At 39.6% G+C, this 21,887-nt stretch overlaps 2 protein-coding genes across 3 annotated transcripts in view; both read left to right on the top strand.

The window, feature by feature from the left end:
• The window catches only part of LOC134535249 (angiomotin), a 246,070-nt gene that overhangs the window by 209,005 nt on the left and 15,178 nt on the right, over positions 1–21,887 (top strand). The window lies entirely within an intron of this gene.
• Positions 15,688–20,719, top strand: LOC134535503 (mitochondrial import inner membrane translocase subunit Tim17-B-like). Of its 2 annotated transcripts, XM_063374643.1 has the most exons (3): positions 15,694–15,827; positions 17,411–17,509; positions 20,101–20,719. In XM_063374643.1, exon 3 carries the CDS (start codon positions 20,103–20,105, stop codon positions 20,589–20,591), a length of 489 nt encoding a protein of 162 aa, XP_063230713.1. In that variant the 5' UTR covers positions 15,694–15,827; positions 17,411–17,509; positions 20,101–20,102; the 3' UTR covers positions 20,592–20,719. The 2 variants fall into 2 exon arrangements, with proteins under 2 accessions (XP_063230712.1, XP_063230713.1); XM_063374642.1 differs by lacking the exon at positions 17,411–17,509 and having other exon boundaries at positions 15,688–15,827.

The following is a 21,887-nucleotide window of genomic DNA, read 5'->3' as shown; positions in this document are numbered from 1 at the left end:
ATTGGCTGGCTCTCGCGTGGACACGCCCCTCTCGGCCGCAGATAATAATGATGGATCACTGCGCCGAGGCGCTGCCGAGAAGTGGCGGTGGAGGCGGCAAAAATGAAAATATTAGTTTCCTAATATCCATCAGGGCGCGGGGACTGAGGGTTGCTAACTCCGAGGTCCGGGCGGGACTCTTTTACCGGCAGCCGGCGGGACTAGTCAGCGGGTAGTCAGGTATCACATCATCTGTGCGTTGACTGGCTGTAAGCTCACGTGGTAGCAGCACGCTTGCATTACGACACACCCGCATACCAGCTCACTCTGATACTTGCACACAGTATTATACACCCGCACATTCATGTACACTCGCCTGTATCCTTGCATACTTCCACACTTGCTCACTCGCATACTTGCTCACTCGCATAATTGCTCACCTCATATAATTACACACTCGGATACTTGCTACATTATTACCTATACCCCTTCATATACATGTACACTCGCCTGTATCCTTGCATACTTGCACACTTACACACTCGCATACTTGCTCACCCGCATACTGGCAAACTCGTATAATTACTCACTCGGATACTTGCAAATATTACTATACACCCGCATATACAAGTGCACTCGCCTGTAACCGTGTACACCTTCACTCTTGTAGCCTACACAAGTTTAAAATATTTGTGTAAGTACTTTGCAAATTTTCTATCTATATATCTGTGACGTTTAACTTCTAACTTGCTAGGTGGCCGCAAGCATATTTTTATTTATTACTAGCCTTGTGTCTGACGTAAAAATATTTTATCCTCATTTTTTTTATCAATTACCAAAAACGCTTGGACAGAAGCGTTTATATTTATAAACAGAAGCCATAAAAACCAATTTTCGTATTTCTAACTTCAAAATTTTTTTGCTTATAGACCTACAGATTTAAGCTGTGCGTTGTCTGTCAGTTAAGTAGGTTTAAGTCATATTTAGAAAAGAGGATGATGCATTGTTAATTTTTTCATATTCAAGTTAAAAACAACGCTAGTTACAAGTCAACCATGGGTCGTGGTACATTTCCAAGTAATGGGTTCGCTTGTTTCGAGCTTGAACTCACAAGAAACATCTAGTAGTTTTTACGAAACCTTTCTAAACATGTTAAGTTTAGCAGATAAGCATTCTTGGTTCTTAAACTCGCGTGTTTACTTTGTGTGAAAAGGATCGCAGAACTCAAAAGTCGGAACATAACTGAGTTTCCACGAAGATCCACTTAGGCGTAAGAACGAAGAACCATGAGTAGTATACAATAGGCGCTCCGGCGCCTGCGTGCCGGCTGAACTGAAGCCATCTTAGATTGTGACGTCACGTCGGCCTGATTGTATGACATTGACCTGCACCTTCAAAATGTACCGGATTTAACACAAATTTACTCAAAACTTTCCAAAATTGAACCAAAAATTCACCCAAAAATCCTGTCTTTAAGGGGGGAAATTCACCCACGAAATAAAAAAAATCAATTTTTGAGGGAATTTTTTTTTATAAAAATAAAAAAATTCAAAATTATATATGCCTAAAATTAATTTTGCCTTTTAAAGAACGAACATTCCCACTGTGGCTTAAATTCTCCATAGACAAGCCGCTCTAAGATGCTGAGGACATTTGACTATAACCCGGTGGTCATCTCGGATGACGTCACGACGCCATCTTGTATTCCTCGAAACTTTTTTTATCGTAATTTCCATTATTTTTAATTATGACGTAACATCCACCATTTTGTTTTCTAGAACTTTCCGCCATATTGGATACCATCATTTTGAATTATGATCTACATCCGCCATAATGAAAACCCGTAATTATTATTCTATAATATCGGGATTTTTGTACAATGAAAATAAAATTATTTAATTATAATTGAAATAATATTTTCATTTAAAAAAATGCTAGCAGAGCTCGGGGACCTGAGTTCAAACCTGGTGAGGACAAAAAAATGGCGATGGGTCATTTCTCCATGGAGGCTACCAGCAGACTGACCTCCCAGTACTAATGCCAACCAGTATGACATCATAGTGGCGATCTTGGATCCACAATATTTTCTAAATAATTACTCATTTCCGAGATGGCATCCATATTTCAATATGGCGGGCGCCATAGTAATAATAAATTATTACTGCACTGTAGCGGGTAAAAATTAATCTAACATGGCGACAGTGCGCTCTAGCAGACGAAAATTAGATAGCAGCCTCCAGAAGGCAAAAACAAGGTGGCGGACATGACGTCATACTTGCTGGCGAGATATATATATATATATGTATATACACACACCTTGGCCTTAGTGGTGGTAGGTCCGTCTGCCGGCGGCTTCCGTAGAGGAAGGATTGGTCGCTTTTTTCTGTTTCATTTGGCCCTTAACGAGTTTTAACCGAGGACTCCTAGTTCCATGACGTAAGCGCTTGTTTTTAAATATTTTATTCAAATTTTATTTATTAAATTTTTGATAAATTTTAAAGTTTTGATAAATTTTAAATTTTTCCCACAATTTTCTGATAATTATGTCGGATTTTCAATACGGCGGCCATGATATCATAATACCAGATAGCGGAATGTTTTTATTTACATTTTTGTTATTTTATTTTATTTTTTAAAAGATTTTTCCCGATTTCCTAGCATAAAAATTATGGATTTTTAAAATGACGGACGTAACGAAAATTGCAACGATCCAGAATCCAAGATGGCGGCCGTAACTAAATGTACATCAATGACGTCATACACATCCAAGATGGCGGGCGTAACGAAATGTGCAATGTTTCTAGAATCCAAGTTGGCGACCATGACATCCTAATGGTCGGGGTTATGACCTCGGCGGCTTACAGTGGCTTGTTGCCTAGGAAATTAAGCTACTTTGGGGAATTTTCAAGCCATTGAAATTTTTGAGGACTAAAACGGGAAATGTTCCTTCAAAACGGGAATTTTTCTCTCGAAGTAGAGAAATTTTTATTTTTCAGATTTTTTGAAATTTTTTAATGAAATACTTTTTCCAAAAAAACTGGAAATTTTGGCGAATTGTAGCAAGTTTTGGGTCATTTTTGAAGGTCAAGGTCATCCAAGATGGCTGCCGTGGCGTCACAAACCAAGATGGCGGTAGTCTCTTAGCTCCTCAGCCTGAAGCTTGGCTCAGGAACTGGCAGGGACGTCGGAACAGGGGGGGCAGCAGGGGCGAGTCGCCCCCGTGCTGTTGTGCACGGGGGGGGGGGGGGGACAGTAGCATTTCGCCTCCCTCCTTTTCCCAGAATAAATGTTTGTTCCTAGTAGTATTTTTTTCAACCTAGCACAATTTTTCATCTAAAATTCCAAATTTTCCCGGGGGAGGGCCCCCGTAACCCCCGGCTAAGGACTGAGGTAAGTGTGATAATTACATATTTTCGATCCCCCCCCCCTCCCTCATGGAAACGTTCCGACGTCCCTGGGAACCGGCCGATATATACTACTGTTCACAATTGTAACATACGCCGCGACAGAAACCTTTAAAGACTCTACAGTTGTCCCTCTACTTCATTCCTTAAGCCTGCCCCACACGACACCCATTTCCTTAGCAGTTTTCATGTAATTTTTATGCTAGCGCGCCTGCTCCCGTGTGGGTAACATTTCAGCACCCTTCCAAGGGGTCTGGCTCTGGGTATAAAAGTTTTCATAACAGAAGTCTTAGCCAAAACCGTAATAGAACGTGTTCTATTTTTCTGCTATACCCACGAGCTGGAGCCGTCAAGATGGCGGACCCACGTGTTGCAATATAACCCCGTATATAGTCTGTATTGTCAACATTAAGGGACGTAACAAATGTAATGGTATGCCAAATGAAACTTTATAATAGTAAAACTACTATGGAATATATTTGTTAAGCTGAAATTGCCACAGAAAGAAGTAATCGGAAATTTTAAAATACGTTATGAAAATACGTTGCATTATATATAACCCATTATCTCCTCTCTCATTCGTAGAAGTTGCGGTAGCGTAGTGGCGAAGGGCACGATGTCAGCGGTAGGAGGGTGATTTTGAATGTGGTTCGAATCCTCTTCAGTCCAATTTTTTTTTTAGTTTTTTTTAAATAACAGATAATTAAATTGTACATACTGTGCTTTCTGCAAATATAAATTATTAGAATTAATTTATGATATAATATTATTAACTACATTTAGGTGTCTCAGTCCATTGATTTTATTCATAGTACTACGTAGTACCTAGATTTATTTTTACTTTTAAAAAAGTAAAGTAAAATCACATGTTCACAAATAATTTAAACCAAAAGTTAATTTTATAATTAAAACGCCAACGTTTATTAAGAAACGAGTGTCCATAAATTAATAATGAATAAACTGATACTTCATAGCGACACATGCAAAATGTTTTTCTTCACCTAAGATTTAAATTTATTACGCGGTATGTGCGTGTTTATTTGTCTCACTGGGTTACAAAAAATATTAGTTACAATTCCTCTAATTATGTAGTTAAATATATAAGTAATCAATAAAACTTATATATAACATATATGAATCGGTAGCATTTTTTTTACTATTACAATGAAATTAGCTTGATTAACTGTATAATTAAATTAATATTAGAATTTAAACCGTACATAAACTACATTTAGTAAACCCAATGTCCCTTGTATCATTTAAATTTATATATTTTTAGATTTTGAAATTACCCTACAACTTAAAAATATATTTGTAATTCCAAAATTGCTCTTAATTTGTTTTTAAATACTAAACAGATTTTGTTATTTATTTGCAAATGAAAAATATAAGATAAAATATCAAATAATATTTCCGCAAGTTACATAATTTTTAACACAAACAGGTGTAACTTTCACTTTTTTTTCAGTATTTTGATAAGTTGACTACGACAGGTTTATCCTCCCCTGATATGTTTGCTTTGGTCGGCAACTGCGTTGGCTGGTTTTCTGTTAGCATTCTAGGTATCGTGTGTATGGAGTTAAGAAATCTTTCTGCGCTTCTGCTATACAAATTTTTATGAAAATTTTTATACCCATGGGTATAACAGAATTTATAGCAGAAAATGGGCATCGTGTGGGGTGGGCTTTATGTACCCTTCCCCCTCCACAACTTACCCTGCTCCTGAGAGTTGATCTTTTCGTTATGCTCTGATCTTGACTAATCCCAGAGGCTGTTAAAAGTTTCTCTTCTATAAACGTGTTAACATTGATGCCTATTGTATTTTTTTTTGTGCGTATTCAATGGCAAGAAACATTTTATGTTAAGTCGTTTGTCTTTGTTTGTAGCGCGAGTAACGCCTTCATATTCGTTTTTGACGTGACAACGTCTAATAAATCGATGAACGCCGGCTGCATACTCACGAAAAAGTGTCCCGTTACGCACATTGTTCCGTTACGATGTGTCCCGTTGCGCTCATTGTACGCTTGCGCCGCATTTATCTCTCTCTCTTCCACTCGATTGGAACAACCACCGATTTGACTTTTTCGAGGCACATCAAACTTGAAACACTCCCATTCGTTTCTTACTTTTCCTATCATCGTCCTATCCTTAACAGAATAACACAGATTGGAAGAATTTAAATAGCAATCATGTTTAAAAGTTATAGTTAAAATAATCTCTTCGTTAAAATAATAAACATATTTGAATTAATGAGTGCAAATAAAAGTAAATTTATCAATTAAATTGTAGATTTCATTTCACTCATTCTTTGTATCCATACTAAATAGTGATAATTCAATAAAAATGTTTCAATTTTATTCATAAAAGTATGAAATCATTTCATCGATGTTTTGTTATGACGTTGTCACTTTAAACTATCGTCCATAAACCGACTTTACGAACAACCAATTTTTCTTGTCGTATCGCGTCGCTCGCGTCGCGCCTGTCGCGCCACTAGGAGCAGCGCGACGCAGGAGGCGGGCAGAGAGGTTCCGTGACCGCCGCGCCTTATCGCCTGGTTCATCGACACGCCACCAGGGGCGGGCGAGCAGAGAACATGTGACGTGGCCGTCTGATTAGCCCCAGCGCCCTTTGTTTCCACTACGCACACTTGCGACCGCTTTGCCCCCGACTTCAGCGCGGTGCGAACATTCTGTTTGGTCTCGAATGATGCCCTGCTATTATTTCGAGATAATTTCCCATCTTAGAAAGTCTTTGACCAAATAATTTAATTGAAATATTTTCGGAGCATTTAATATTTTTAACTAAAATATTTTTTTTTTGTTCTGGAGTAAGAAAAACACTTGAAATTTTGAAATAACCAAATTATTGCTTCTGAGAATTTGAAATATTCATGACTTTGAATAAAGAACATGTTAGTGTGATAACAATTCACATTCTATCAGCATCGAAATCCCTAAATTTTACATGCAATATAGACTTAAATTAACTAAAATCCTCACACTTATTCGGTTGCTAACAGCATCGTAAAATTGACTGGCTAAAGGTACGGGTCCGAGTGTAACACGCTTTCTTCCATAAATGGTGTGTAGTATGTTTTACAATGATGTCTCACTTGGACAACATGTTGCCAAGTGAGGGGCCGCGTGGACCGTGGAGACACACAAACCCTTGGGAGGAACAGAAATGGATGCCACAGGGTGATTAGTAGCTCGCATCCTAGGTCCAAGCGCAAGCTATGGGGCTAAAGGTCAAGGTCATCCAATTCTCCTCAGATGTAGCTACTTACTAAAATAAAATTATCACTAAATCATTTCAGGTAACCCCTTCCTGATTGTTCATAACCTTCTGAATGTCCATTATTTTTAATAGCTTCACAAACACGTTTGAACTTAATACATACTTTACCCTTATCTGTGACGATTGAAAATGAAAACGAGCAACGACCAATTATTCTTTACCAGTAGCGGATCCAGAGGGGGGAAGGGGCTCAAGCCCCCTCCAAAAGCATCTGGGTCCACTATTGTTTTAGTGTTTGCCTTGATAAAGCATAGCCTCAGCTGGGTCAAGCCCCTCCCAAACCAAAATCCTGGATCCGCCACTGTTCTTTACAATAATACATTTGTAATTTCTGATCCGTTTTTCGTGAGGGTTACCTTAGTGTTCGCTCACCTGGTATTACGTAACACTCACCTGGTATTACGTACAATATCATGGCAATTTTTTTTGAACCTGTCACTTTTATGGTAATTTCAATTAAAATATCTTCATTTGAATTGATCAAAGGATCGAAACAAGCACTGTTACCATTTTAATCAATCAGTAAATTAATAAGTGATTTCTTCGATGAATTTTGAATATTTTTCGGTATTTTTGTTTAATAATTACAGATTTTCAATATGTAGGCAAAGATGGCTGACAAGACGGCAGGTGTCAAGGTAATAAATAATACTGCATTATATAAAGTAAAAATCAAACTAATATATCGGCAGCGCACTCTAGCAGGTGTTGCGAATATTCCTTCAAATTAAAGAATAACTAAATTTGCAAGTCCAAATATGTATTTCTTTAATAATACCTTATTTTATTCTCAATCTAATAAATGTCTCGATGGTCGTGCGGACAAGGGCGTATGTTTTCGACACCGGTTCTCGTCCGATCTATGGACAGTTCGCGCGCGAAGAAGCTCCGAGCATTTTCGCAGTGCCGCGATTATATTTTTAGTGCGATATTCGTGTGCTTTGCCGATTTTGACTGTAAATAGTGTAAATACAAGTGCTTATGAACATAAACAATGAATCTGCGTCAACCATGGAACATATACACATTAGAACTGCGCATGGCGATATCACAAAGTACAATTCTGATATAGAAGGTAACCTAACTGAATCCAACATGGCGACCTGCGATTTATTTGGAATCTACTCGCCAAACAATTCAAATAATGGCGCCCTCCAAAATAAACAGTGAACCATGTCTATTTGAGCTTTACTGTCATGCAAAGGGAGAAATAATTTCTAGTGAATCTATATGCGCACTTTGGCAATTTGTTTCTTGTGGGAGCAAATGAAGAATGGCAAATTATGCTTAGAGTACACCTTAGAAAAATTGATCAAGATGGTACTACCAATCATCCATTTATTATTTGTGACACAAGAGAATTCCGACCAAACACTTTCCGCCCCGACGAAGCAATACCGGAAATAATATGTGAAGATGAGTTTTTTCGATATTTTGTAGACTATGTGAACTTGCACCTGCAACCAGAGATGGCAATGGTAACTCCACCCCCATGCCAAATAACAACCCCACCACGCCAAACCACACCCATGAACATTGGAAACAGCTGGCAAACAGTTACAACAGGGGAAACATACAAGAGGAACTTCTCACATTTGGAGACAAGCCCACACTCAAGCCCAATTCACAAAGCAATCTGCTTCGAAGTGCTGAGCCAAGAGAATGTGGACACTGAGCCACTCCCATCACAGCCATTTACGCCTAGAAACAGCATCCCCGAGACGAATTCACTGCACCACCAGTGGTGATCCCTGCCCACAAAAGACACTGTTCAGGAACTGTCTCCTACAACTTTAGTCCAAGATGCCCAGGGGCCCCAAAAGATGCTGACGATGGCCCCCGTCGTTATGAAAACAGGAATGAACCAATCATTCCTCTGTTTCAGACCAGAACTAACCAAACTCCTCCACAATTATGCCATAAGCACATCCCGCTATAATATTATTATCAAAACCTCAACCAAATGGGATCACGAAGCACTCATTCAATTTGTGAAAAACAAAGGCTTTGAGTGCTACACACATCCCTGCCCCGGCCAGAAAAGCTCTCGCATCGTCATCCAGGGCCTACCTACCATCTACGACCTAGGGGACCTCGAAGGACAGATATGTGCCCTCGACATCGACATCGCCAGTATCTGTAGGATGAACAGACTGTCTCCCTCCGGAGAGATAATACCAGTACCCCTATTCCTAGTCTTCTTGAAGAGCACAATCCAGCTATCCACCATTCTGGGCATCCACTACCTGGACCACACGAAAACAACTTTTGAAACCTACTGAGGCCAGCGGGAACTCCAGTTCTGTGTGAAAGGCCAGAGCTGTGTGCAATGCCAGAGCTGGAACCACTCCATCCACATGTGACATGCGACCCAAGTGTGTGCGGTGCTCAGAAAGCCACCCATCCATGGAGTACACCCAGCCCGCTAACACCCAGCCACACTGTGTCAACTGCGCCAACCACAAGTTTGCAGACACCCGACACCTCGCTGCATCCAGGGACTGCCCAGTCCGGATGGCCATGCTGAGCCTAAAGGTACCCCACACACCACCCACCACACAACCTTCTGCCGACACTATCACAAACTTTCCCTCTCTGGGGTTACCGAAGCTCACCTTCGCGAGCCAACTCAAAGCTTTCAAAACTAATCACCCATAGCTCTGACACCCAACACAACACTCTTACAAGCACCACACACACCCTCTCACGACACATGTGCACCACCTAACTTCATTCCCCGATAGCCCAGCCACAGACACTCGCCACCTAATAATCAACAAACTAAGGTGGAACCCAATCTCTTTGGTGAACTTACAGAAATAATTAAACTGGTAAAAGAACTTAACTTGTTAAAATGGGTTACTTTTTCTCCTGGACAGCATTAGAAAATTCAAGTAAGCGCAGAATTATGATGAGATGAGCTCAGTGATTCCCTCAATACTAAATGCTCCCACCAATGCCTCCCCTTAAATTCATTGTCTAGAATAGCAACAGCATTGTCAACAAGACTGCCGAGTTCAATCATTTCATATTATCCCACAAACCAGACTTGGTATTCTTGGCAGAAATCTGGCTCAAGGCTGGTGTTCCATTCACAGTGCCAGGATATGTGATGCACTGAGCTGACCGGCTGGATGGTGCACAAGAAGGCGTGGCTCTTGGATGTCAAACCCTGTCCCACCACAGGCGACAAACACAGCAACTGTAACATGTGGAAGCAATGGCGGTTCGACTGCACACGAACCCCACGCTCCTTACTGCTGTGGCCCTCTACATTCCACCTACCACCCCATTCCCAGTGGAGGACCTCACCAGCCTCCTTCGGCTCGATTCAAGAGTGATGCTAGCAGGTGACTACAATGCTAGGCACACATCCTGGGGCTGCCTTAGAAGCAACTATGGAGGTATTGCGCTCTGCAAGTACCTAATGGGAACACCACTAACATTCCATGCCCCTGACACATACACTTACTATCCCCATTCCCACACTGGCAACCCCAATGTACTGGACCTGGTGGTAAGCACCAGAGTCCATACCCTTACAGTCAGCACCGATCTGACATCATACCACCACCCCATCATGGGGATCATAGACACCACAATCACCCCCACAACCACCAACCTCACCATAAATTACAAGCTGGCTGACTGGAAAGTGTACCGAAGAGCTATGGACCAGCAGCTAGACCTGCACCATGAAGCCCACTAAAGGAAGAAATTGACCAACCAGGGTTCATACACGTTCTGGAAAACCTGGAAAACCTGGAATTTCAAAAAAACTGTTTCCAGTACTGGAAATGTCCTGGAATTCGCAAATAATTGTAAATTGTCCTGGAAATTTTAGCGCGTATTTTGCAGAGCCGGGCCTATCCCGACCGTCTTAAGTGTGATACCGCGATACGTATCGTAGCACAAAACGTACGGTACTGGCCGACTCCAGCGAAAGTGTTTTTATTTAAGGACGCCGTGCATATGCCTGCCGGCTGCACACACGTAAGTGTTTCGCCGAATTTAGGAGCCCGCTCATAGACCACCCCCTGCACCCGTTAATGTTCGGCGCTGGCCGTCTCCAGCGAGCATCGACCCGCGTCCCGCGAGACTGCCGTGGTAACCATTAATGTCGAGTAGCGTTGTTTTTTCTGTGTTAATCGTGTAACGGCTAGACGTCGCCAAGTGTTGGTGAGAGTGTTTTGTAGCGGGACTAGATTAAAGGTAATTCTCACCAACTCGTGTATGCTAATTTTCCGGAGTCTCCCGTCCCCTACACGGCCGAGCGGCCTTCACAGTCAAGAGAGAACCATTCAGGGTAGATTCAAGCCGTGTACCTGGCGGGGCACGCGGGGGCAGAGTACCCACGACCCAACATCAACGGCCTAGCAGTCCGCTAGCCTGGCGCCCCTCCGGACAAGAGCACCGCGACGCCCGTAGCGCCCGTCAGGTACCCCCCGGGCCTTTCACATAGGTCGGGTGATGGCACATTAAAATGAGGAAATTATTATTTACTTAAAGTCAGATCTGTACATAATTCTAACTTTTATATTAATTTGTCAGTAATACTTTTAGCAAAAAAACTTCACAGTTTCCTTCTTGTCACAAATCATAAAAATATATTTACAGCTGCAAAGCTTTCAAGTTGATATTTTCCTTTGGGTGGAGGATGTTGTTGTTTCAGAATGGGCTATTGGTATTTGGCCACAGTATCAGCATTTGTCGATTCTTACAAAGGTAAACCCAAATCTGCTCTGTGTACCAAGTCTTTTCAGACTGTTCAGAAGGCTACTAAAGATACACTGATGGTTGCCAAATTGTCTTTATTTTACTTTATTGGATGTCAGATACAACCATACCTCAAGTGCTACCAGACTGATTCCCCCACGATTCCTTTCCAAGCTTCTGACAATATAATTGTTGTATGGACTAATGTCATTATTCATAAAGAAGGAAATTTTGGATAAGGCAAACAATGATTTAGATTTGTTGCACTTGATCCTAATAGCAAGGATAACACAGTGTTTACGAAGAGTATCGAAACTGGTTTTGCAACAAGAAAACAACTGATTATGTGTGTTACACAAAAGAAAGTCACAGACAAGGATGTTTTAGTGTTCAAATCTGAATGTCTACAGTTATTGAAAGTATTGGTTAAAAGAATTCAAGATAAAAATCCATTGAAATATCCTGTAGTGAGATTTTCCAGGTGTCTTGACCCTAGAACTCTACTATACAATGAAAATGAAACCACTAAAACATTTAAAAAGTTGCTTCAGCAGATTGAAAATAGAAAACTGATCAGTACAGGTGTGTGTGATGCAACTTTACTATAGTTCAAGTTGTTTCTCAGAGAAGTGTCACCAGATCCTTCACAGTTTACAAACTTTGATAGAAATACTCGAAGGTTAAATTTTTTTTTGTAAATATTTCCTGGACAACAACAGTATGCAGATTTGTGGAAAGTATTTAAACTTATTTTGACTCTGTCTCATGGCCAAGCATCTGTAGAACGTGGTTTCTCTGTCAACAGAGAAATGCTTGTGAAAAATTGAACAGAAAAAAACTCTAGTAGCAATGAGGATTGTGTACGATGAATTTAAAGATAAAAATGTAAGTGATGTTATTTTCAGTAAAGAACTGTTGGCAAATGCTAGATAATCAGGAATGTGCTATCAGAACTTCTTGGATGAACAGAAGAAACAAACATCTAGAGAGGAAAGTAGTAGAAAGAGGTCACACATGTTAGAAAATGTCCAAGAACTGAAGAAGAAGCTGCAGATTGAGAAATCAATTGATTCAATGAATAAAGAAGCTGATTCAATGGCATTACTTGCTGAGAAAAGAAATCATTTCACTCTTCTTTCAAAATACAATGCATACAGGAACAAATCATGTGAATCGGCAGCCGAAGTCGCAAAGTTAAATGAAGAGATTGAAAAACTGTCTAAAAACTGTTAAAAAAGGTAATAATTGTTTGGTTGTAGTTTAGAATCCTGGAAAAATATTGAAAAACAGCATTTTTTATTATTATTAGTGTTTATCTTTGAATTAAGTGCTTGCCATTTTATCGATTACAACATAGTATCAAATAACAATTGTTATGTTTGAAAATCTGTGAAATGTCCTGGGAATAGTCCTTGAAATTTTTTTTTTCAATTTGTGTATGAACCCTGCTAACATTTTCTTCACTTTTCAGACACCATTATAAACTCTGATTCACTACACACACCCCAAGTCAGGCCTCATCCACTGGGGATCCCCTTCCTTGATCACATCAAACAACTCATCTCATTCCACAACAAGGCTCGGGGCCGATGGCAACGGACTTGTCTGTAGCCAGACAGGGATGCCTACAATGCACTGTTCAGACAGTGCACAGTGGTCGTTGCTGAATGGATGTCTGCGAACGAAGTCAAAAAGCTCCGGGCTCTATCACTCGCCAATTATTCGGTGTGGCACTTTGCGCGCAGTCTCCGCTCCACTAGGTCGACGATCCCACCTCTCGAGGTGGCCAGCGGCATGGCTGAGTCGGTGACTGACAGGGCCGAGTGCTTGCCCGACCACTTTGCGAACTCATTCACACCAGCACAATTTCCTCCTCATCTATCAAAGCTCCCCACCCACTACACCCCCTCTCTGCCCTGTACCTAGTGCCACCAAACTGGCCACGCCCAGGCAGGTGAGGAAGGAAATAGACTGTGTGCATGCCAATCCTGCCCCAGGCCCTGATAGCATTACACCACACCACCTCAAATCAATTTTGCAGAAAGCCCTCATCCACCTCACTAACATCATCAACTCCATTATCATTACAGGTCACGACCCACTTCCATGGCATGAGGCCATGGTAGTACCCATTTTCAAGAGGAAGGGCACAGCCAATAGGCCACATCGTATCGCCCCATATCTCTGTTATCAGTGACATCAAAAGTAGTGGAACGCATAGTCTAGTCCAGGCTGGAGGAGGAAGTGGCTCGCCTACAATCACTGCCCGAGTTACAGTTTGGCTTCAGGTGGAAACTTTCAACCCAGTAAGCACTGGCTCATGTCACCAACCAAATCACCCCCAACTTCACCCAAAGGAACCATGTTGGCATGGTGTTGCTAGACCCGAGTCGCGCAATCGACATTGTCCATCACCAAGGCCTTGTTCTCAAGATTGCCTTTCTGGGATTCAACCCTGCTCTTTGTTCCATCCTCCAATCTTTCCTGGAAGCCTGCACATTCTGCATACAGGTGGAAAGGTCCACCTCATCCTCGAGAGAGATCACTGCAGGAGTCCCACAAGGGTTTACACTTTCACCCCTCTTATTCTCCCTGTACAAATGCAATATTCCTCAACCCCCCGAATGCATGATTGTCATGTATGCGGACGATACAACGCTGATGGTAAAACATCATGATCGCCTTCAAATAAATGCCAGGCTGACCTCGGCCATCTGCATTATCACAGCATATTTCACCTCCTGGAGCATCCTCCCAAACCCCTCCAAAATCGAAGCCATATTTTTCACCAGACGCCGCCCCTGTCTGCCACCAGCACTGTTCGTGGGAGCCGCAGTGATTAAGTGGAGCGACTCTGATAAATACTTCGGTGTGATACTGGATCGCACACTGCGATTCTCACCGCACTTCTCATCTGCCACTGTCCGGGCCTACCGTGTATATAACTCGTCCACCCTTCTCCACCCCCACAGCCCCATGCCAGACCAGGACAGAGTGCACCTCTTTAAGGTGTACATTGACCCTATTTTATTGTACTCCCCAGTAATTTTTGCCCACATACCCGACATCCACTTCCACCAACTAAAAACATTCTTTAACAAATTACTCAGAGCAACACTCGGAAAATACAAAAATTAAACCAATATACAGCTTCATGCCCTCGCAGACACTCCATCACCCAGGGATCTTCTTATACAATATGTAGACATATTCTTTCGCAGAGCAGCATAACACCCGATGGTGGACATTACATGAAAATGGGGACGGGAGTCGATGTGACATAACGATCTGTACGACAGAGGAGCACCGACGGTTTTCATCAACAGTAGATAAAATGTTAAGTAACAAAAAATTGTAAATATACATAACATATGTCTATATTTAAGAAACTGAGATTACCAATCATAGATCAAATTTAATATACATAGACTTGAAATTTTAGTTCAGTTACAAGCTAATTCTCAAGAACGTATGAATTTCAAATTCCAATTCTAACCTTTAAAATTCGCGTGTTCGTTAAAAATAGCTGTAATTGAACTACAAATTAAATTCGAAGTATATTACATTTGTTCTGAGAATTGCAATGTCAAATTCTGTGTATAAATTTGATATGTATTGGTTGGGTTTTGCGATAAGTACTATTACAGAGTATTCTATATATCGTTATTCATGTTTCACACTAAATTATGTAAAACAAAAAGTTAAGTTGTGAATTGATCAGAACTAGAGTAGTAGGCATATATAGACTATGCACATTTATTCGTAATAAAATTACCTAATCTGTATTGTAATGCATTCGAAAAGAGTATAGTTATATATTAATTTCCTCAATTACAATATTTAACAACATTTTCTTAATATCCTTATGCAAGGGGATACCAATAAAAGTGTGCCATATTAAAAAAAAATGTTTCTTAAGTATTTACAATTTTTTTTTCATTTAATATTGGCCAGTTATAACTATATTTATATAGTCAATAACATGGTGGTTATTTAGAGAAACATTACATTAGAAATAAAATTCAAAAATCAATTTTACAGCCAAAAATACTTGTAGGATGTAGTCACTATTGACATCTAATTTTAGCTTAAATTATATGCTTCGCTTTATAAAGCCAAATTTTTCATATCAAACTTAAAAATATTATGGCCAAAAGAAACCTTTGAAACCAAGAAGGCGTCTTTATTCTCCTTCCATAGCTTAATTCTATCCAACCGATGTGTTACATTTAGTTGATTTTTAATTCGCATTGAGCGCTACTGAATCTAGACTCTACAATCGGAGATACTTCCTTGTCTGCCTTTATCTATGGTTTTTATGTTTCATCATTTACATTATGGAATGTTTCAAGATTTTATATATTTGCACTTAAACATGAATGTAGCATAGCTTGCTCTATATATATATATTTGTCTAATAAAACTTCGGTGAGTGTTATTGTTTTAAATTTTAATTTTTTTCTAAACGTAAGGTTGATGAATGTCACAATTATAAGAGGTTATGTTTGAAGCTTATTATTTTAAGGGAGTGTGTTTATTTCTGCCGTTGTGATGGAACGGAAAACAGTGAATGCCTAGGTGACACTAAATCGGAATACAATATTCCGTTGCCTTCCGTTCTTCATCCGTACGTTAATCGCTTGACCTGCAGTCAATAAGAGCCCGTCTACAATAGTCCGAACCTGTGCGTGGTCCGTGTCCTTATCCGAATGTGAGTGACGTCACATTGTCTCACTGAAAACTGCCCTGTCCACAATTGCGATGTCCGATGTCCAAATGTATTGATTTCTAAAGTTGTCACCAGATCGCAGTAAATGTGCCAAACCAAATTTTTTTGTTTATTGTTTTGATGCTTTTTAGTATGAGATTGAACTTATGAAATTGTGGGAGTTCAATATTATATATTTAATCAGTAAGGCATAGTGGCAAATGTAAATGCTAAAAAATGAACTCATATCACACTGCCAGATATGTATTCGTGTGTACAGCCTTTTTGTTTTTTTGCTGCAATATTTCTGTTTCTCTTACAACACCTTCCATTTCCTTCAATAACAAAAACAAACACCACGTTTTCGAACGGGAAACGGAAATTCAAATATCGTGAATGTTTTGTTCTTTTTCTGTGTCCGAAGTACACAGGTTGGGACAAAAAGTTCAAATTGACGAATGTCTTAGGACCAGGTAGGTTCGGACCTTCGCCCACTTGACGCATGACGTCAGAGAGTCACGTGGACCAATCAGCGACGAGTGTCCTTCGGACACAGTTTAGGACATTGCTATTGTAGACGGGCCTTAAGATGGCCCGAAAAATTTCAACCGTCCGTCCGTCATCCGTTTGTCCGTCAGTCACCGAGTGATTTACAACACTGCGATTTTTTTTCCTAACCTAACTAAAAACTAAGTGTGTTTGGGAGGGGTCTGGGTTAGGGAAAGACTAAGTGCGTCTCAGGCCGAAGCCTATACGCTCTAATCATGCAGGGTTTAAAAACCGCGTACGTCCGTCATTATATATATAAATTTATTTTAGCGCAGCCAACTGTTGATATCTTGCATTTTTAAACAAAAATTAAACTTGTGTAATTAAAATAGTTTGCAATCATGTAAAGCTGGACGGGTCATGTGCAATTTACGATACCGGATTCCAATTGGTTGAAAATAACGGCGGGGAAAACGAAGTCATAATATTGGCCACACAAAACAGGAAAATAGTCGTGTGAAAACAAAAGACAAATAATAGTCATAGTTATGGTGGGGGTGAGGTACGAGGAGTGATGTACTTAGGAAATAACAGTTGTATTGTATAAATAAATCAGTAGGTCTATGCAATAGGTATTAAGAATGTTATAAGAATTGTAGTGAATATGTGTGCAAATAAGTGTACTTGTATGTAGTGAAGAGCATGGAGTTATTTACTTGTAACATTGTTATAAAGGTTCAGTGGAGAGAAAGAATGTGTGGATTGAGATTTTATTACTAAATGGATGAATGACGGTTAGCGTTTCGCGCTATAGGAAAATGAAATGGTGAAACAGCAATTGGATTTGGAGTGAATGATGCAACTGGAAGAGAAAAATTGATATTATAGAATCACTGCAGTAAAAACAAGAAAGGTAATTGAAGTTTTTTTGATTTTTAGTTTTATGTGTAAGTTGTGTTATGTGTTAGGTGACAGTTGCATATTTAAGTGAAATGTTGGTTTAGGTAAACATAAAGTAGATTTAATTTCTATAGTTAGGGATAGTGGTGTTTAATGTAATGTCAGACATTTTCCAATAAAATGTTTGCGGTATTGTAAAGCAGAGTATAGTCCCACCTGGTGTAGTATAATTTGCAATACCAGTACGTAAATAAATTATGGAAAGTAATATTATAAGAAAAAACTCCATGGTATCATGAAGAAGATTGGAGTGTAATTTGTGATAACAGTAGGTATTTCATTAATTAGAAATAAGGTGTTTCGAGGTAATGTTACATGGGCATCGTGAAGTAAAATACAGTCCCACACGGAATAGTTTATTATGTGATGCTGGTAATTCAAATAATGAAAGTAATCATAAAAAAATTCCCTATTATAATGAAATAGAATGCAGTACTACCCAGTCTAGTGTATTTTGTGATACTGTTTTTAATTTTGTGTAAGTCACAGTTCCTGCAACTTTTATTTTTTAATATCATAACTTTTCTCATCAAAAAGGCATGCTGTTATATTTCATGATATCACAGTAATTTATAACATCTACAGATATAGATTGTTTGGTAATGAAATATTTTCTAAGTATTGAGAAGTAGACTACAGTCCTACCCATTCTCATGTATTTTACGATACTGTTTTTAATTCTTTATAATTTACATCTCCTGCAATGTTTATTTTTCATAATCATGGAGGTCTCTAATAATAGGGCACGTAGTTATAATTCACAATACCAGTGTAATTTATAGCATGTACAGATATGTAATGAAATTTTGTCATAAGAAAAGAGACTAGAGCTGAGGGATTATAGTGTAGTTTACGATATTGATAAAACATAATATTCAAAAAATGCAGTTCGTGAGAAATAGTGTGTTTATAGTTTCCCTCCCAAAACCCACATATACCGGTGCTTGTCGCTTAAGAATGTAGGGGTGGTAATGATGTCGACGACGCCATATTGGTGACATCATTAGTATTGTTATGGAATCGTGAATTTCACTAGTCCCATCTGGACTCAACAGTGATCCGTTGAGAGATTCTCAGTGCTCCGCATGTCCATTTTAATATTTTTCTAGGTGAAATTCTTGCTTGACAGCTTTTTCGTAGGAAAAAAAATAAAACTCTATAAAATACTCTTAATTACCCTGAAAACAGTGTTTCTAAATTCAGTCTGGTTTTTGAGAAATCACAGTTTATAGGTTACATTATAATACCTGTGCCTTGACTCTCCTGCCGCCCCCCCCCCCCCCTTTTTTTTTTCTTTACTGTGTGGATCTGGGTGTGTATTTTTTGGAGAACTGAATTAAACTATTGAGAATGGTCGATTACGTTAGGTTAGCAACATTAAAACAATTTAAAACACTGTGTAAGTGTTATGACAGTTAGCTACAGTAAAAATATTGACATATTACTAATGGTTGCTTAGTAATTACCAATTTAAGATGTAGTTCTACTGATCGAACCAACCACTATTTGAGAGCTTACTGAACTGATCATCTCGTATGGGTCCGGGCAAAGCATTTTAACTGATAATTTGCAAATGACTACGAATGAATGTGAGATTTGTTCCCAGACTTTTGACTATCAAACTATCGTTTTGAAGCAGATCCAGACTTCATTCCCTATACCCGGAGATGAAAGTTGGGTGTATGGCTAGAAAATGGATGTCTCTCCTTGCCCTAAAAAGTCATGTCAGTCAAAGTCAAACCATCAAGATCATGCTCACTGCTTTTTTTTTTCTTTTTTTCGATAGTGAGGGCATAGTGCGATCAGAGTTTGTTCCGAGGGGAACAATCTGTAAGCTTAGAGTGTTACAAGAGCGTACTGCAATGTTTGTGAAACGATGTACAGAGAAGGGAGACCAGGAAAATGTGCCCAATGGCTTGCTGATGGAGAGAAATGGTTAATATTTTCTATGCTTGGAATTATTTAATGTGATGACGAAAAAATACATGACTGGAATTTGCAATTTGTGATCTTTAAACGTCACACTGCAACACAAGGTGACCAACATTCAGTTAGAAAGTGATTGGTTGCGAGGGGTTTGTGAGAAAAAATTATTCCTCCGACTGCAAACAAAGAAATGGTGCTACATGAGTTCAGTGTTTTTTTTTTTTGTTTTTTGTTTTTTTTTGATACCATGCCACGGGAAGTGTCAAAACTTGTGTTGAAGACACAACTTGTTATATGTGTGACAGCTGGGTCCAGTAGATAATAATTCTGGAATATCGCACCCTGAGTACAAGGCTATCGTAACTTAAAAATCAGTGCAATACTATCACAAATCATTTGCCATAGTCTTGCACATATTCTTATATAATGTTTTCCAAAGTGCAACACTACATTATTTGCCATAAGTCCTGTAGAAGTAAATATAATATTGCGATAGTTTTGCAGTGCCTAGATAATATTATCCTGCTTATGGTAAAAATATCTCACAAACTCAATTTTTTTGAGTTACGATAGCCTCGTACTCAGGGTGTGATGTGTGTGCGTGCTGGAACGTCGCAGGCATGGAGGAGTACACGCGCGAGCCGTGTCCCTGGCGCATCGTGGACGACTGCGGGGGGGCCTTCACCATGGGCTGCATCGGCGGGGCCATCTTCCAGAGCATCAAGGGGTTCCGCAACGCTCCGAGCGGCGTGGGCCGGCGCCTGCTGGGCAGCCTGGCGGCCGTGAAGCAGCGCTCGCCTGTCATCGCGGGCAACTTCGCCGTGTGGGGGGGCATGTTCTCCACCATCGACTGCACCCTGGTGCACCTGCGGCACAAGGAGGACCCCTGGAACGGCATCATCAGCGGGGCGGCGACGGGCGGGATCCTGGCCGCGCGCAACGGGCTGCCGGCGATGGCGGGCAGCGCGCTCATCGGGGGCGTGCTGCTGGCGCTGATCGAGGGCGTGGGCATCCTGTTCACGCGCCTGTCTGCGGAGCAGTTCAAGCAGGTGAACCCCGTGCTGGAGGACCCGGCGCAGCTGGGCGCGGCGCAGCACGGCGCCTACTAGCGCCGCCACACTTCTCATAGATCACCATCCGTTCAGTTGTTCATCACGCCCGTTTTTGTTGCACTTTCATTTTTGTATAATAGTTCGAAAAATGTAATAAATGTGTTTAGTCGTGTATACCTTTCAAACACTTTGGCATATTTATTTCTTCAACCTCCTGTAACTTTTTAAAGTTCTGTAATAATTAACTTTATTGATTTGTGGTATCTGGCAAACTTTCTTAAACTAAAGACCTAAAAAAAATTTCTTGTACATATATGGTTTGGTAATAAACTTACATTAAAAATTGTGGGAGTGAGCATGAAAATACTCCAGTAACAAGCCTTTATAACTTACATGTAATTAAAATACTCCTTGGTGAATTTTGAATTTTGAAATAATAGTTTTTCTTTTGCAATTTCCAGTTGCCAATATTCAAAAATTTATACGGTGCAAACAACACAGATGTTAATCAAAAATGAAAGTACCATAGATAAATTTTGTGGTTTGTGCCATAGTTTCGAGTAATTTGTGGCTCCCTTATTTTTCTATTAAGCACCATGCTCTTGTTAAAAAAAAAAGTACACATGATAGAAGTGAAATTATTTTGCAATTAAAACCTGAAAAAAAAAACACCTTTAGCATTAATTGGGTTGGATTAAGGAAAGTATTCAAGGGATCAAAATGAAATTAACATAGCCAAAATATCAGTTAAATTTTTTAATTTATTTTCTTTATATTTACACTTATGTATGGTAACTAAAATATGAAGACATATTTAAGCAACTGTTCACACTTTGTTAATATATCTTGAACATATTTAACCGAGCGGTTACCTAAATCTGTAGTATTTTAAATGTCACTTTCCTAACCTTACCAAATCCTTAAGCTACTTAAAATATTGAAACAACATTTTACACAATGATTAGAAACAATTACCTATTCTCTGTCCTTTTCGCATCAGAAATGTTTCACAAAAACATTGCATTAGAATTTGGTCTTGAAATTTTACTCCCATCATGCCCAAATAAGTTTCAATTAAAAAAATTAACAAAGTAATATAGCATGACATTTTGAAAAAAAAAATATTTCCTATAGTTAACATACTTAAATTTTTGTATGTAGCAATTAAATTGAGTATTTTGGTAGCTCAATTTTCTAAAAATAATAATGGAACACTTGTTCGTCACACATTTCCGTTCCTTGTCTTCAGTAGCGTTTCCAAAATTACAAAATTACTGCCACCAAATACCGTTCTCCAGAAGTAAAATCCTTGGCCAAACAAAATGACATTTGTTTGTTCACATTCCCAGTGCA

The sequence above is a fragment of the Bacillus rossius genome, chromosome 8, assembly GCF_032445375.1.
Source record: "Bacillus rossius redtenbacheri isolate Brsri chromosome 8, Brsri_v3, whole genome shotgun sequence".
Classification (NCBI taxonomy): domain Eukaryota; kingdom Metazoa; phylum Arthropoda; class Insecta; order Phasmatodea; family Bacillidae; genus Bacillus; species Bacillus rossius.
Note: the sequence above shows the minus strand (reverse complement) of the source record. Positions and strands in the feature narration are given on the sequence as shown.